At 40.6% G+C, this 16,889-nt stretch overlaps 2 protein-coding genes across 2 annotated transcripts; both read right to left on the reverse strand.

Moving 5' to 3' along the window:
* Positions 1–10: 10 nt before the first annotated feature.
* Positions 11–13,028, reverse strand: LOC121198141 (arf-GAP with dual PH domain-containing protein 1-like). Its single transcript, XM_041062046.1, has 11 exons — positions 12,732–13,028; positions 10,168–10,298; positions 9,021–9,112; positions 7,669–7,751; positions 3,503–3,615; positions 3,082–3,228; positions 2,550–2,633; positions 2,045–2,107; positions 1,808–1,879; positions 1,244–1,472; positions 11–1,150 (listed from the first exon to the last, which is right to left on the reverse strand). The coding sequence occupies exons 1-11, from the start codon at positions 12,820–12,822 to the stop codon at positions 1,122–1,124; spliced, it is 1,134 nt and encodes a 377-aa protein (XP_040917980.1). The 5' UTR covers positions 12,823–13,028; the 3' UTR covers positions 11–1,121.
* A 1,164-nt stretch (positions 13,029–14,192) lies between these two features.
* Positions 14,193–16,858, reverse strand: LOC121198548 (RNA-binding protein with serine-rich domain 1-like). The gene is made up of 7 exons (XM_041062784.1): positions 16,803–16,858; positions 15,978–16,124; positions 15,676–15,861; positions 15,462–15,567; positions 14,987–15,140; positions 14,750–14,891; positions 14,193–14,644 (listed from the first exon to the last, which is right to left on the reverse strand). Coding segments are annotated over exons 1-7 (843 nt in total). The 5' UTR covers positions 16,805–16,858; the 3' UTR covers positions 14,193–14,538.
* Positions 16,859–16,889: the final 31 nt, after the last annotated feature.

The following is a 16,889-nucleotide window of genomic DNA, read 5'->3' on the forward strand; positions in this document are numbered from 1 at the left end:
TTTTAATAATGACTATATGTCAAATTCACAGACAAATTCTCCTCTTACTTGAGTCCAGTGGGTTCAGAGCAAGCATGAGTTATAAAACAGTGTGTACAGTGGAGGTTTAATGTCTTGGGTCTTCAGTGATTTAAGCAGGAAGGATGTATACTCACATTGTTTGCTTAACTCAATACTGCTCAAAAACATCTTCATGCCTTTCTCTTCAGAGCTTGCACAAATTGTTTTATGCACATTTTCGGTCACTGGTTTGATGAGGTTTAATAATAAATTTAAAACATTTCCTTTGTCTCCCTCTAGTGGATAAATAATCATGGCATGAAAGCAAATAATTTATTTCAATCCATTTTTTTGATAGTTTTACAAAAATGAGAAATAAATGCAAGCTGATAGTAAACCACACACAAAGCAGTTTTACAGTCAGCTTTGAATATGTACAAAAAGCAAAACCAAAGCTTATTGTACGAGCAGTGCTTCACACCATAATATTGAGAGCTGCAGATAGACGGTTAAAAATATAAATAAAAATCAAGAAATAAATATCATTGTACCCATACATGGAAATAAATGTAAAAATGTGAGATGATCTGTAGACTACGTATTATTTCTTCTTACTGACATATTACAGTCCCGTGTCAGATTATGCTTTCAGTCTGCCAATAACTGGCCAGAAAGGCACAGTTTGTACACTTGGTTGAAATTCAAGGAAAATTATTGCAAGAACAAAGAACACAATAATGAAATCTCTTTACATCAGAGCAGCAACGGTTCTGATTCCTACACAAAAAGGCATACGTACATAACTTCTGCACATTCAGGTCAGGATGACTGACCTCTTTCAAGTATGTAAGTCACATCACATGACAGATGGGTTAGGCTAACATTCATGAGCTTAGAAGTGATTCTGACTCCCTAAGAAATGTGAGTGACGAGCAGGGCGGTAAAAAGTGTAACTGTAGGAATGGTAACTGCAGTTGAAGCTGTCTCACCTTTAGAACCTTTTCTCTGTCAGGTTTCATTTTACAAGAGCCTCTATTATGAGATGTCAAGTACCCATCACAGGTCCTTTTCTTCTTCCAGCTCCACTTCTTGCTCCAGCAGTTCCTCAAACACCGAGATAGTCATGGTTTGTGCTTAAAATAGGCCTCCACTGCAGAGAGAAAGGAAAAGTATAGATACCAGACTCAGCAATTGAGAAGAAAAATCTAAATAATGACTTGACTTAGTTGGGTGTTCAAGTTACCTGCATACTCCTGAGGCAGCATTGGTCTGTCGATAACAGTCTGAAATGCCGCCATCCAATCTTTCTGATCCTCTTCAGTCTCACATGCAAAAAGGAACTTCCTGTCTGGGGTCACTATGGTAATTCCAAACTGCCAATGGTAGCCCTGAATGTTAGGAGGGAGGCCGGCAAGCACAGTGTAGCTGTTTTCCTTGCTACCAATGAACACCTCGCCTCTTGCATAGGCATCCTAAAAGCATAAGGAGAAACACAGTGAAACAAAAACTAGTAGTTTCAATAAGGAATACAAATACAAAGTGTCAGTAAAATGAATATCATGTCATATGTGTAAAGGAATACTCCTGTTTTGGCATGTTGTGAACCACAAACTAAATGTCACAGAGCGCACCGTGTTGAAGTGAGCCATTGTTAATATATGTGCAAACTGCATGTGCTTGGTGAGATTCTGGGTGAACTGTTTCTAAAAATAAACAGAGACTGATACACAGACAAACAGCCACAGCGACATCTGCTGGTCACAGTGTGCAATTACAGCAGTTATGCTATGACATGCAGATTTTGTACCAGGGGATCTTTGAAGTACATGAGCCTCCTGTCGTCCATCGTAAACCACCTCTTCTTGAAGCCCTCTGTGTGCTGTGGAACAGAAACAGAGGATCAATTCACAGAGCTACAAATATCAAATATCCTTTCTGTAGGATATTGTTATGAGCTCTACACATTTCTCTAGATTAACATACCATGTTGTGGTAGTGTTCAATCTACACAAATGTAACTTAAAAAAAAAAAAAAAAGCCTCACCTTTGGCCCAGTCTTCTCCATGTAACCCTCCTTTATGTAGTTCCTGGTTAGCTTTGGCAACAACTAGACAAACAGAGCAAATACCTCACTGATAAACTCTGAATCACTCTGAGTTTGTAAGTATGTGTGCGTACAAGGCCATAACCAGGAAGAAACAGTAATGAAGTCCTGCAACAGACCCTAGCTCCCTCTAGAAAACTGTTTTAAAGCTTAAAATTGCAGTATAGAAATAGTTAAACTAATGTATTCATTTATTTTGTTGGCTTAAAAAGTAATTTAAATATATGATAATAATAATGAAATATAATTTAATATATATGAGCCTAGAAACAGCAGAATCAGAAAATTAAATAACTGCTATGTATTTTGTTTAACTGCAGAATGTAATCCCCCAGCTTGCTGAAACTAACAAATTCCCATAAAACATACAAAGAATGTGATGTCTATGTCCTCACTGGTAGCCACAGTCCTAAATGTATGTGCATGTGTTGGTGTGAGTACTCACATCAGAATTGGAAGCCCCAGGAAAAGCCACTTGCAGGTAGTGAAACCTGGCTGCTCTGATGGCGTTGAACCAGTCCACGATTTCCTTCAGGACAGGACAAGAAAGACGATGGACTGATTCATTCACGTCACAACATAACACTCACGAGACGAGATGGGTTTTCTAAATGGCAGAAGTGGCTGTACTAAAAATACAATTTGAACAGCTCTAAACCCAAGAGAGATGTGCACCATTAGGAAGTAGTAACACATTCTCCCACAGTTTTCTCTCATTTTATCATAACGGGACTGAATGTTGCTGAACCATTACCTGTCTCAAATGATGGCCAGTCTCAAAATGACATGTGACTGTTATGTGGGTGTTATTAAGTCTTCGTGCAAAAAAACAATAATCACATACTAACTAGTAATGACAAACCATTTCCACCAGATGGACACACACATGCCTTTTCCTCCCTGCTCAGACACACTCCTGTTCCACATATTTGCTGGTTCCCACCCAAACCACCAAACAGAGAGGCAGTGCATCTCACCTTTCCATCCTCATGGTAAACAAAGATATTCCTAGTACTGTTGTCCTTCAGATAGGTTATCTGCAGGCCATGGGCAGTGCCGATTTTCGTTGGTTGGAAAGTGGCATTCACACTATTGATCCTCATTATCGCTTTAGGCTCTCTGGCCTGCAGAAAGAAAACAAATTTTTAGAAGCAAGATAGCGAGAGATAAAGTCGTATCTCTTCTCAGTGTTCTCCATGTGTATGGAATGGAAAAGGTTCATCATAATGGCAGATGAATAAGAAGCTGAAAATACACACTGCGATTATGGCCTACGCAGTTCTTGTACTTACGCAGCAAGAAATAAACAACAATTTTAAATGGAGGTCACAGAGTGACATATTTAACAAGGGCAGTTTAACGCTGAGATCAGATAAGAAACAAAGACAAAGAACTCACATCATGCTTGTTGAAGTACTTCAGAACGCCCTCCCGTTCAGACAGAATAAATTTTCGGCTGAGGTACTGTCCGTTGTCTCTGCCTCGTTTCCATAGAAACCCCTCTCTGTAACCTGCCAGGAGGGGAACCACAAGGGTCCAGTTCCATTGACATGAAGGGAGAATACAGAGAGAAGACACAGCAGACTTTCACAGAAAGTACTAAAATACTTCAAAGTCAACACTAATACAGCTTTGCTGGCCACAAAGCTAAAGCCATGAAATGCTTTTTCGAGCTGTAGGGAACTGCCCACTACACATAGATTTTTACATTTTCATGTAAAAAGTACTGATTAGTGCAACTTTGAAAGTCACAATAGTACACAGTAAGTGCACTAAAACAGTAGTTTTACATTACATTATGAAACAGTGGTTACCAAGACAAGAGATCTTTAACTATACAACCAAAACAAATGCTAGTGGAAGCCACTGAAAGTTCTGACATTACAAAGGCCTGTAAATTTGGTGACCTTGTGTGTGTTTAAGTGTGTGCACACTTTTAGCTTATGTGGTCACAGTTCTATGCAGCTCAGCAGAGGTGGGAGGAAGCAGCTCTGCTTTTACTACAAATAAATAATTCATGTTCAAATGATGGCTTCCTCTACAAGCCTGAACATCAGTGAAGAAAACTCTCTCCCTCTCTTACACAGACACACACACACACAGTCTACTTTTAGGCTTTGTTAAGGCAGTGACACTGTAATATCCAGAAACTGCAACTACTGCAAGGAACTTTTCATATTAAGATACCTTTACCATTTCATTTTTTAATTTTAGTTAGTTTTTTGTTAGTTTTTTATACTAGTGGTGGCATTTAAAACAAAACCTGGTGATGCCAACCCACAGCTTCACAGATTTAGAACTTAACTGTTTATGTTTGATTATATGTGAATCTGCAAATAGACTACCTTAGAAATAACTGATAAACCACTTCCCCTACAAGTAACTTTACAAGAAAAGCCCTTCCACAGAAAATGTCCCTGTCAAATCCAGGGTGTAGCACACACTTAAGTGCAATGTGATAAAAAGCAGAGAAAACTTGAGAGGAAATTGTGCTAGAAAATGACATCTCAGTTACCTTTTAATCAGGGAAATTGACCTGAAATCACACACTTAAAATGTTTGTCTGCTTGTTCCTTTTCTTCAGTTTCTTGCCTCTTTGTACAATAATAAAGTCGTCATGGTGTGGGCCACAGAGCGCTGTAAACCTCTGGTTGCGCTATGGCTTCATCAATTATTCATAAGTCAGAATGTTTTGTTCCACCACTGGGAGGAGGGGGTCGGACTACCCACAACAGCGTAACCCAGCACAGGAGAAGAAGAGAAGTAATTCACTGTAACAACAGGGTGTCAAAGATTTGCAAACACATGGGAGAGCAAAACAAGTTTTGGACCACAGCACACATCTTTCTACCGACCACTTCTAGTTTTTTTTTCCCCTGGCCTAAATGTATGAGCAATGCTATATAGCATACTTGTACACAAAAGAGGCCATTCTTCTTCCATGGCACAGACACACAACCACATGCTCCTAAACCTCTGCACAGTGCAACACAAGAGGCCATTGACAGAGAAGGAGAGAGACAAGTTTGACAGTCATGAGACTCTGACAATAGTGCTTTATCTTCTCTACCTTTAAGTGAGATTTTACTTGTTTTTCTGTTTGTGTGCACTTATCATTTATTGCATGTTTTTAGTCCTGAGAGCCCTTTGGTATTTTGCCGTTTTGATACTTCCAGAGAAATAGAAGAGCTTTCTTTTTCTCTGAAAAAGTTGAACAGATTTGATTCCAACTTTCCCCACTTGTCTTGCTGCTATTTTAACCTTCTAAAATACTGTTCATTTTGACATAAAATTTTGCAAAAGAAATCTGCTTATTATTACAGCATCAATGTGTTTGACAAATTTCAGGTTGTATTTCAGCTCTTTGAGGCAGAGTACATGCACTTCTAATGTATCTAATTTGGCTTTTTTTTTTTTTTTTTTTTTAAACAGCAAATAAACGCGTTAGCTGTGACAACTAAAAGGGAACTGTGTTGATTTTAGATATCACAATCTGTTTCCTCATTATGTGGAATAGTGCATAGTTTGTGAACCTGACACTGTGACTCCAGCAATGACATCACATTACTACAAATTTAGCAATACATTTCCACCCATTACTTGCACAAGATGGGTGGAGTAACACAGGAATGTCTTTAATTTTTCTACCAAAAAAAGAAAGGTCACAAACCATGATTTCTATCAGGCTAAACTGACTTTATTTTGCACAACTTCCTGTTACCACCACAAACCGTCAATACAACTTGATGGAAAGCGTGGTTGGTGACCATCATGTTTTATTCATCAGAACATATGGACTAAAGTGACAACTTCCCATTTTCCCTTTAACTGTGCTAAAGTTCAATAAGTTGCAGTTGATCAATGAATTTCTCACAACTAAAACTGTGAAGCTGTGATCTCTATGATTATTAATGATGGGGAAAATGTGAATAAGGTATAGGTTGAAAAACAGTGGGTCTATCCTTAAATTCTTGGCCTCTTCACATGTGGGTGTCCTAGAAAGCCATACCATCAATCTCTTGCCTACACCATGGATAAAGTTCCAAGACTCCAGACTCTTATCAGATTATTTTGCCATCAAAAAACAGACTGCAATGGTCCAGTCTCAGCATGTTTACACAGGAGTCTGAACGTTTATCTAAGACATCAGAATGAGCCAATCTTAGCATCTATACATAATAGTAAGGTTCTACAGTCTTAATAAAACATAACAGCCCTGTCTTAGCAACTGTACGCTCATTGTCACTCAGTTTGGGAGCACTCATTATTGATTAGCCATGTCTGATTAACAGTGAGGTTGGTGTCTCTTTCTTGTTTAATGTGATTGCCCTGGGCAACTAGCCAACACATAATTCTCATCTTTGACACACATATTCATAGGCACATGATTCAGCACAAAAGACAGAGATAAGGGTTATGTAATAAACACTTATTGAGGAAGTGAACTTTGGCCAATGGCAAAATGACTTCACACAGTCAACCATAACCAAAGGGAGAGATATATTGTAGTTGGGCAGAAACAGAGGTGGGTGTACATAAAAGTTGGAAGATAGAGGAGAAAGAAAACACACAAGGAGCTGAAGGACAGCAGCAAAGGGCAGTTTTCCTCCCTTGATGACCAACCCTCATTGTCTCAGCCAATGTCTAAGCCAAGCTGACACACTGTCTATCTTCCAAACTACCTAATGAGCAACCGTGCAATCTGACTGAAACTGAATCAAAAACCTTACAGGGAAACTGCTTTGTTACTGTTGCTCCACACCCAGTAAACACACAGTAAGCGAACAGAAAAATCTACAAATGCAAATGTGCAAAAAGGGAGGCTGATTAACAATCACCCTCCTTAAACAATTAAGCGTTTTGTGCAAAGGTAAACTGAAGGAAAAGTGTAATGCTTCCATGATGGAGGAGTTTTGACAGCATCCTCCTCTCCACAATTCAATGCAGAGGGTCCAGCTCCGCATCCAGGACTGAGCCAACCGATGAGTTTGTTGAGTCTGCTGGTGTCAGCCGTCCTCATGCTACTGCACCAGCCGAGCACAGCATAAAAAGAACTGGGTAGTTAATTGGGCTGGCCCTGGCACCTTTTAATGCTAGTTTTAGCATTAAAACTTGAAGCAGAGAAAAACGGCTAGCCTATCTGTGTTCAAGAGGAAACAAAGACCTTCCAGCTCCTCTAAAGCTCACTCTAATGTGATGTGTAATGCATCTCATTTAATCTGAACATAAACAGAAATGTCACAACCTTTTCAAGGTTAGGGAGTAGTTACATGCTCTAACAATTTTTCTTATTTCCCCTAAATGTTGAACTGTTCCTTTAAGAAGAGGCAGCAAAATGGTTGTCCTTTCCTTTACTATTTCACTCATTGTCTTGAATGTGATCGGCTGTTTCACTCAAGAATGTTGGTAATGATAAATGGATGATGCTGTTTTCCTGAATGTTCATTCAATACTCAAAAGGGGGTGTTGTGTGAGACACAGACAATTATTTGTTTTTCCCAGAGTAAGCAAGAAGTATAATTCATTTGCGCGTGTAACTGTACAGAGACACACTTATTTCTTACCTGCAGAGTAGGGCTCCTGCCTCTCCACAGACAAAAACTCCTTCCTCTCATACTTTGCTCGGATCCACTGTTCCCGCAGGAGCCTGCAGTACAGTTGGTGTTAGACACTCAGATTTACCTGGGTTTGATGTTTACTTCATGCTCGAGCTGATTTGTTGGAAACGTCTCATTAACTTAAATAGACGATGAGCCTCCGGGCTACATTTCATGCAAACTCCCAACAGAAGCAATCAAATATTAATTGGCTCATCTTCTCGTAATCATCACTTGTGTCTCCCTTACCCTCTCCATCTTTCATGATGGTGATTATACAGCTCGTGCTCCTCTTTTCTCTTTCATATCTATCTTTATTATATTAATGTCTTTGAACTCTCTCTGTTCCCTTACTTATCCTTAACATTCACATAGCATTATTCATAGACTTGCATGTGTGTACAGCTTCATCATGATTTTCATCAAGGCACCTTAACATCCTTAAAAAGCTATGTCACTTTCAACATATCAGCATCACAGTCTTTAATGTCATAGCTTTGCGCAGCTCTTCTGAGCACTCCAAGCCTTTCACACTTCACTTCAGTCCTCAAACATTCAGTCCTAAAACACAATGCAAGTCCATTTTAAGATAAGGTTCACAGCTCAGTGTTTTGTCATTGCATATCGTTATTTATATCACCAGACCGTTAAGGAGCAACCCTTCTGCTGAACTGCTGCTTCCTGTTCAAACTACAGGAACTTGACATTCTTATCATGGAGGAATTTCTATATGCCAGCCTGGCTACCAAAACCACTTGTTGCCCCTATCTTAAAATGGACTTGCATTGTGTTCGAGGACTGAAAATTTAGAAAGAAAGTTTAGAAAAACATTTAAAAATCCATTTGTGGAACAATAATTGCAGTTTTAAAGATTTTTTTGGTAATATTTTTCTGCGTCTTTGCACAATATAACCATAACACATCAGCTGATGTTTGTGATGTTATTGATCAATTACAGACACTGATGCAGAGTGACAATAAATTTACAGTCTTAAGTAGGTGACGTCACCATTTATTACTGAATGAATTAACTACTGGGCAATTAAGCCAACTACCATCAGCACCTTTGCCATTTGAACAAACCTGATTCTCATCATTTCATCCTGAACTACCTTGTAAACAACTTCAATAGGTACAAATGGATGTGTATAATAACTTCCCTAATTTCCATGGCTGTTCAAAATCAAGACCAAAGCAAGATGAAAGTTTCCACTGTGTCCATCTGTGCTGCATCTTACATTTAAAGGTGATCCCATGTATGGGGGTTGCAATAACATCTCAATCAGATATAAAGGAGGGTTGAGGACAATGTCACTTACGTGCAGTCTTTGTGCGTGGGACGGTAGTAGAAGGCAGGAACAATTTGCTCATATTTGGCCTTGGCAGCATCATTACCTACAGAGTCCACAAACTGCAGAGGCGAGAAAGAGAAACATCTGATTTCTGTAAGTGATATCTGTGTGCACTCAGCAGTGTAGTGGCTGTGAGTGCATGAATGTGTATTTGGTTGATGAGGGCAGGTTGCAAACTCTCTTTCACACTTAACTTATAACAAGGTGCTTGCAGCTCAGTGTTCATGTGGCTGCCTCAGAGGGACAGATACTGCCGTTGCCATAGAAGCTGTTTCTTTCAGGTTTACGTATTTCACGAAGAAAATACAACTGAGAATAGTGAACACGGCCGGGAAACTATAGACCACACATGCATAAACACGCACACACTTGTACTTATATCTTTGTGAGGACATTCAGTAACGCATTCCCTAACCCCTTACCCTAACCCCTTACCCTAACCAAAACCCAATTATAACCTGAACCCCTACAACCAAGTCTTAACCCTCAAGCAACCCTTTAAAGTTATGTGACCAAAATATCCTCACTTTCCCAAAAATGTCCTCTCTCTCTCTCTCTCTGAGGTATATGCTTTTGGTCCTCACAAAGATAGATGTACAAGCACACACAGAGAAATCAAGGAAATAGGGCACAAAAAGAAAGCTAATGGTAAAACCACAAACCATTTTGCTGCATGCATTCACACAGGCAAACTAAAGTGGGCAGCAGCATGACACATTCTGACTGATGAGGATGTGTGAAAACATATTCTGCACTGTGACATAAACCTGTGAGTTTCAAAAGCTGAAAGTCCCGGGATTCAGCACACACAAAACACCCACACACACAGATACAAAGATACTTGTTGTATCTGCCAGCTGCTGGCTCATGCCTTTCAGGCCATAGTGAATCGAGACTGATGACTTGTCTTATTCTTCCAAGCAGGGATGCAAAGGACGGAGAGACAAGCAGAGAGAGATGGTCACAGTGAAGCAGGGTGGGATGGGTGAGGCCGCAGACATTACTTCAAGCCAAGTTTCAGATTATAATCAATGTCTGAGCTTCTCTTACAAAAGAAAGGGTTTTATTCATACACGGTGTGTATGAATAAAATGCCACAGACAATAGTTCTCACCTCCACCTCAGAGGAGCTCCAGGGATCCAGGAGGACAGACTTCACTTTGCTGATCTGAGCAATGTTTCTATGGAAGCCTGAGCAGCTTTGACACATAAACACACCCAGGGTATAGGATGCCCACTCCGGATCTGCAAAGCAACATGCAGTAAATACACAGATGCACACAAAAACTAATTTAAGATCTAAATAACTGAACACACTGAAACATTTCTCAACTTCCCTTTAACAGACACTGATGACTCCACTTTCATTTAAAGCAGGCCAACCAAAGTGAAGCGCTGACAGCCAAAACAGTGGACAACAAATTATTCCAGGCAGACAACTACAACACTAAGGAAATGATTTTCGCGTCACAAGTGTTCTCGCATTAGCACATACAGGAAGCGGCCGCAGTAAACTTGTCTCTGTGACCTAGATTTGAAAACAGTCTACATCCTCAGAGTGATCACAATACAATACCTGAGTTCCACTGATGATCATTATTTGGGTGAAAATGATATAAATCAGCATGTGGACTGTATGTCTGTGTGAGCACAACCTGGGTGTTTCCAGTATGTCTCCATGTGGCAGCAGTAGTTAGGGAGAAGACTCCGCACAACTGATGGCTCACCTTGAATCACCCCTGACAGGACAGTATTTCATAGATTCTTTCTACCCCCCCCCCCCCCCCCCCCCCCAGCCCCAAACTCCAAACCAAAACACTCTGAAAATACATAATGTCTCCCTTTGTACAGCATTTACACAACAAAACTTGCTTAGAGACAGTAAACCTTCAAAAATTCCATTTGGGCTGAATAAAGTTCAATCTTTTCTTTTATCAGAGGCAGACACATTAATATACCTATTTTATGAGGATATGCATAACATAACTGTTTTGAGTACAGTAAATTCGTGAACTTGTATGCCATTTGTCTGTACAGCTGTCAGTATGTTATTCACACCTACATTCACACATTACATTCACACCTGAGTGCCAAGAAAACACATGCTCAAGACCCCTGTCATTATGCTGTACTCTTGAAAAGCTCAGTGAAAGGTCAGAACTTTAAAAAGTTAAAAAATTACTTTGAAGGAAGACAAGTGTGAAAAGAGCGCAGGGTAGCAAGCACCAGTTTCATAAAATCTTACAACTGATACACATTATGTTCATTCTTTAAAGCTACAACAAGGTACAGTGAACTAATCAATTTAAATTCAACACAGAACAGCAAAAATGTGAATAGCTGCACACACACACAGCTCCTCCTATACTTCAAGAGCTCATTTTAAGACTTATTACTCTAATGCAATGAATGGTGCCATGGTGGTTATTTTGTGAGTGAGCCAAAGAACTAGGGCAGCATGTAGCTGATTGTATCACTGAGCTGAAGCCCTTCAACCACAGCTAATGACAACAAAAACGGTCCCAGCTCACACACACAATGTAAAAATAGCATGAGAGGAAAAAAAAAGTTACTTCCTTGTGCATAATCACAAAGCTGCACACAAGTAACACTATGCATCTGTACCAAAGAGACAAGAGGATGATGTGTGGTTAGCCACTCCCATTTTCTCACAGCTTGTGAAGCCTGTGTTATGTAGGATCCATATAAAGTCAGACAACCACCAGATAGAGGACAAATACACATTTGGTATGGAAGAGAAACCAGAGAGGGCCAGTATTCATTATCAAAATATGAAAATGGGAATCTGTGAATGGAGCTGAAATTAATTTTAACAGCCACAGACAGGATGCTCTCCGGTATTTAATGGGTTCATCATATTTCACACTGGATCTCCAATTCTTCAAAAATTTTGAATAATCAGAAAAGCTTATACTTATGCCAAGTAAGGCAAAACACAGTGAACACACTACTCTAGACCTCTCTGACTCCACTTAAAACTGAGTCTTATTTAACCACACCTGTTTGCACATATCCATGTACTGAGCTGCAGATTTGATAAGTGCAAACCATCTAGGTGTGACCATGTGGGTGTGTGCCAAACACACAGTATATGCATGCTGAAAGCAATCAGCCACCGGATGAATACACGTTTGGCCCCTCAACCTAAAGACATGTATGAAAATCGCCCACCCTAGAAGACGATTATGAATCAGAAATATATTTTGTAAAGCTTTTTTTTTGTTTTTTAATAAAACTCAGTTCGAAGTTGAAATAAACACTTACGGGCCTACACGTGTTAGTGTCTATATGAAACCTGCTAGTCCCTTGCAGTACAGCGGCTTATACATTATTTCGTTGCTCTTTTATGAGAATCCCCACTAAATAATTTGCTCTCCTGTGTGAACTGTTGAGTCAGTTCACACACTTTTATATTTCATAACCATGCCTTGACCACATCGTGACTGTCTGAGAAGAGAAACTAAACGACTCTCTGGCGAAAAAGAACTGGACGCACACTGTGAAATCGCAGTTTACTGTAAATTATTTACAACTTAAAATATCCCACGGGAACAAAAACGGAAGTTTAGGATGAATAAACAGATTTAAGTGGGAACCGGTCACTAAAATGTGTCCAGCATCTTGTCAGTGACCTCCCTCCCTCCCCATCCATCGTACCTGGAGATCCGCAGTCGGCACAGTTTCCATTCCCAGGTTTCTGAAGAAGCTGTTTCATACGCCGTCTGTTCTTTTCTTGATCCGAAGCCATAACGCAATTGATCTGCTCGGCTGCCTGCTCAGCGGGTGAAAACTCTCATGCATCGAAAGTATTAATGCCGCCGGTCGCAATGGAGTCGGTCTGTAAAAATGCGTCGTAACGCGCCTGACCAACTACTAAGAGGGCTGTAATTTAAAGTGGAGGGTGGCTGAAGAGTGGGGCATGGTCAGTCTAATATTGGTGCCACAGCCATCAATGCGTTTAACTTCTCTGCCTTTCTCTGGAGTGAGACCCCCAGCGGCCATTATGCTGATATGATGGAAACGCGCTCACGACACTCCCAGACACTGAATACACCCAAATGTACTCCTTCTCTCACCAACTCGGTATCCACCAATTCATAATTATTCTTTTACGTTATCTCACTGTGTATTTTTTCCCCTTTTTAGTTATTTTAACGACTTTAACGCGTCTGGTGATGTCTAAAGTTATTAAGTAATGAGAAAATATATCTTCTAACTGTATCCCATGTGGTCTGGTGCCAGGTACGTGGGTAATTGTAGACAAAAATCACACAGGTGTTTTCAAGTGCGGTTGATGAAACCTTTGCTCGGGTAGTAGGTGGGCGGGGCTATGGTGGGGTTTACGTGAGTTTACCAGGCTCCATCCAATTAGAAAGGTAAAGGTGTTACTTTTCCCGCCCTAGCATGCGCAACAAAGGTAACGGGAGCGTGATGGAAATGTCAATCAAGCACAAGTCTGCACAGGCCGCACACGGTGGTCAAATCAAAATGATTCAAATCACCTGTGCGTGCACCCCCTTGGGTTTCAGGTGCGATTACAACACGTGACCGCGGAAACCAAGTTTTATCTGTGGCACAGGGGTAAATAATGAGTCCAAGGCAGTTGTGTGTAAAACTTTACATAGTTGAATCAAACAATCCTCCTCTACTTTAAATACAGCTTTCCACTTCCTGTCTTAAAATTATGATATATTAAAAGGGTGCTAGGTTTTGCTCTAGATATTGCTTTAGTCACATCTGTCAAACACATGCTCCTAGAAGTTGATGCTCTTAGAAGAAAAAAATAAATTATTTTATTTGCCTGAATTTCTCTACCCAGTAAAATGCTGCAGTGATGTAGCGATGTGCAGAACTATACTGTCCTCTCTGTAAAAGCTCCCACATGAGTGCACACTGGAAGCCTAACGAGTAAATGCGATTGCCAAGTCCCGTTACTGAACTGTGAGCACACTGCTGTGTTTATGTTTGGCTGTCATTCATTTGAAAGTACGGCAGACACATTAAACATTAACATGTTCTCCAAAGACTGTGAAAGGGTCCGTAGAACAAACAAATGGCAGGCACTGAGATAAGAAGGTGGTGAGAATTTCAACCTGGCTCTCACTAACTGAACTCACATTTTGTTTCAGCACTTTTATTTGTCAAAATGTCTAAAAAGTCAGTACATGGTAAAAAGAAGACACACTTTAAAAGAAATATTGGTAGATCTCAATGGAGCCCAGACTAAGACCACTGAGCTAGATTTTCAGGATTAACTCAAAATATAAAAAGAAACTCACACTTGCACAAAAAACAAAACAAAAACATGTCCTCTTCCTACATGCAGGCAGATGTTTTAGATTGGCTACAAATTGGATGATTTTATTTCTAGTGAGTCCAAATGGTCTGTCAGAGCACGTACTCCAGGTGATCTGGGGTCAGAGAATCTAAGTGATCACTTGGTATCCGGAGGCTGGAAACCCATCTATCTGGAGGAGTTAGAGCTGGAACGAGAGCGGTGACGCCTGCGACCAGGAGATCTGGAGCGAGAACGGCGGCGTGCTGGGGACCGTCTCCTCGGAGAGCGGGACCTGAAAGGACACAGAAAGAAAAAGCAGGCAGAATGAGACCACCACCTAACTGTCTTAACCAAAGACCACACGCAATAGTAAAGCAGATGAGGTTGTGAGACTGACCTTCTCCTCATGCGTGGTGGGCTGCGACGCCACATAGGCGGTGGTGGGGGCATTCTGCGAGGGGGAGAGGGTCTACGAGGTGGAGGACGGACTCGCTGAGTCAGCACGGCAGATGCAGAGATTTCCTGTCCGTCAATCTGACCTATTAATAACGAAGTAATCGCAGAAAGTTATTCAACACAAATATCCAGAGTAATCCTGCAAGACAGAGACCCTGAAACAAACACTCTGGCCTACCTCCGTCCATGTGTTTCAGGGCCTTCTGGGCCTCCTCAGGAGTCTCAAACTCCACATAAGCATAGCCCCTGGATAGGTGTGGGTGAAGCCTGTCCATTGGCATTTCAACCATTTTTATTTTCCCATAAGTGGAAAAGATCTCCTGGATGTGGTCCTGTGCAAAAAAAAAGACAGAGTACATTGAACACAGTACACAGAACACTGTTGATTATCTGTGCAGGAATGTTGTCATTGTTTATTAGCAAAATGCCGCTGACAATCGGACCAAATCCATTTATTAACCATACTCATAATGGCACTTTTTTCACTTTCTACAATGACAGATGTTCTTTTCTACCTAGCACAGTGTTTCTGAGGTCATTTCATAATGTTACGTCATGATTAAACCTGTGCACAACCATCAAATCAAGATTAACAGCTTCAAAGCAGCTTATTTCTCCTTGGCTATAAAATGTGTAACCATTCCTCTGCTGACCTTGGTGACATTCCTGGTCAGCCGCCCCAGGTGGACTTTGGTTGGTTTGGGGCTTGGGCTTCTTTTCCTTCGTTCCTTATCATCTCCCCTCTTCTGCGTTTTGGACCTGCAGAACCACAAACAAAACACTGATTAACTTGTTTGTGGTTTAAATGAGCAAAAACGCAAAATATTGTGAAAACACTGTGTTGTTGTGTTAGATAAACTGATTTACGCAGAGCGGGAGCGGCGACGGTTGTCATGGCGTCTGCGGCTAGGGCTCGGGGAGCCCGAGGAGCTGGAAGAGGACGAGGAACGAGAGCTAGAGGAACCAGATCGACTGGAACCAGATGAACTGGATCCACTTGAGGACCCCGAGCTGGAACCAGAGCTGCTGCTTGAAGTAGAGCTAGATCTGGATCTAGTCATAATCAAAACAAAGAAAAAAAGTTTTACCACAATGTACAAATTTAAGAATAATACTGTCACTAACATAATTACAAATACTCATACAAAGAGATGATTTAGAAAACAAACCTGCTGCTGCTGCTGCCAGTGGAAGCACTGCGGCGTTTCCTTACTTTCTCCCGTCCTCTCTCCTTGTCCCCTTCCTTTGTACCACTTTTTTCTTTGCCTCTGTCTTTTGTTTTTTCCTCCTCCTTCCGCTTTGTGGGTGATGGTGCCCTAAAGTCAGAGACAAATTGCTGTTACTTTTATATAATTTACATTGTAAATGTTAACCAATCTGTCAATATATTTTCTGCTTAATCACAAAAAAAAAAATATCAGAAAACAGTGAACACTTCAAATTGCTATTTTTGTCTGACAGACGGTCCACAGCCCAAAGTTATACAAACTGCAATAATACAAAACAAGGAAATTCGGACTTTTGAGAAGCTGGAACCAACAAAAAAGCGATTTATTTATTTATTTTTGCTAATAAATGAATGAAACGATTAATCGATTTTCAAAATGGTCGGCCACCAATGTTCTGTCGACGACTCAAATATCGTTTCAGATGATCCATGATGGTGATCATGATCCAGCCGATTGATGGAAACAATAAAATGATAAGTAACCGAAGAAACAAACACTTAACGTTACTGAGCAAATGCAAATTATCACGAAAACATCTCAAACATGTTAACTGTAATGCCAGCAACAGCAGAAATCCGCCGCCATTGATTTTCATTCAAAACAAGATACAGGTAGCTGGTAACTGGGGCGGCTGTTTATCGACAACTGCTCTCTTCATGAAGTGCACACACGATCAGAAAACCTGAAGAATTGTTCCGTATGTGATGACCTACATGCTGGGGGTGAAACTAGTTTGAATGCGATCCGATTAAAGGTCGAACTTACATTTCTTTCAAACGATAGGATTTCGCTTCCACCACTTGCTGCCCGAGAAAACCGTCGCTCGGTGATGACGTCAAAGCGGACGTTACG

This window comes from Toxotes jaculatrix, chromosome 18 (assembly GCF_017976425.1).
Source record: "Toxotes jaculatrix isolate fToxJac2 chromosome 18, fToxJac2.pri, whole genome shotgun sequence".
In the NCBI taxonomy this organism is placed as follows: domain Eukaryota; kingdom Metazoa; phylum Chordata; class Actinopteri; family Toxotidae; genus Toxotes; species Toxotes jaculatrix.

Bases quoted from the DNA above. Each gene is read 5' to 3' on its own strand.
- LOC121198141 (XM_041062046.1), bottom strand. From the start codon at position 12,822: ATGGCTTCGGATCAAGAAAAGAACAGACGGCGTATGAAACAGCTTCTT. The intron at 10,299-12,731 runs GTACGATGGATG...GTTGCTTTGCAG, and splicing joins TGCCGACTGCGGATCTCCAG to ATCCGGAGTGGGCATCCTAT. The intron at 1,151-1,243 runs GTAACTTGAACA...TTCTCTCTGCAG, and splicing joins GCTGCCTCAGGAGTATGCAG to TGGAGGCCTATTTTAAGCAC.
- LOC121198548 (XM_041062784.1), bottom strand. The intron at 15,568-15,675 runs GTAAATCAGTTT...GTGGTTCTGCAG, and splicing joins CGTCGCCGCTCCCGCTCTGC to GTCCAAAACGCAGAAGAGGG. The intron at 14,892-14,986 runs GTAGGCCAGAGT...CGTTATTAATAG, and splicing joins CCTGAAACACATGGACGGAG to GTCAGATTGACGGACAGGAA.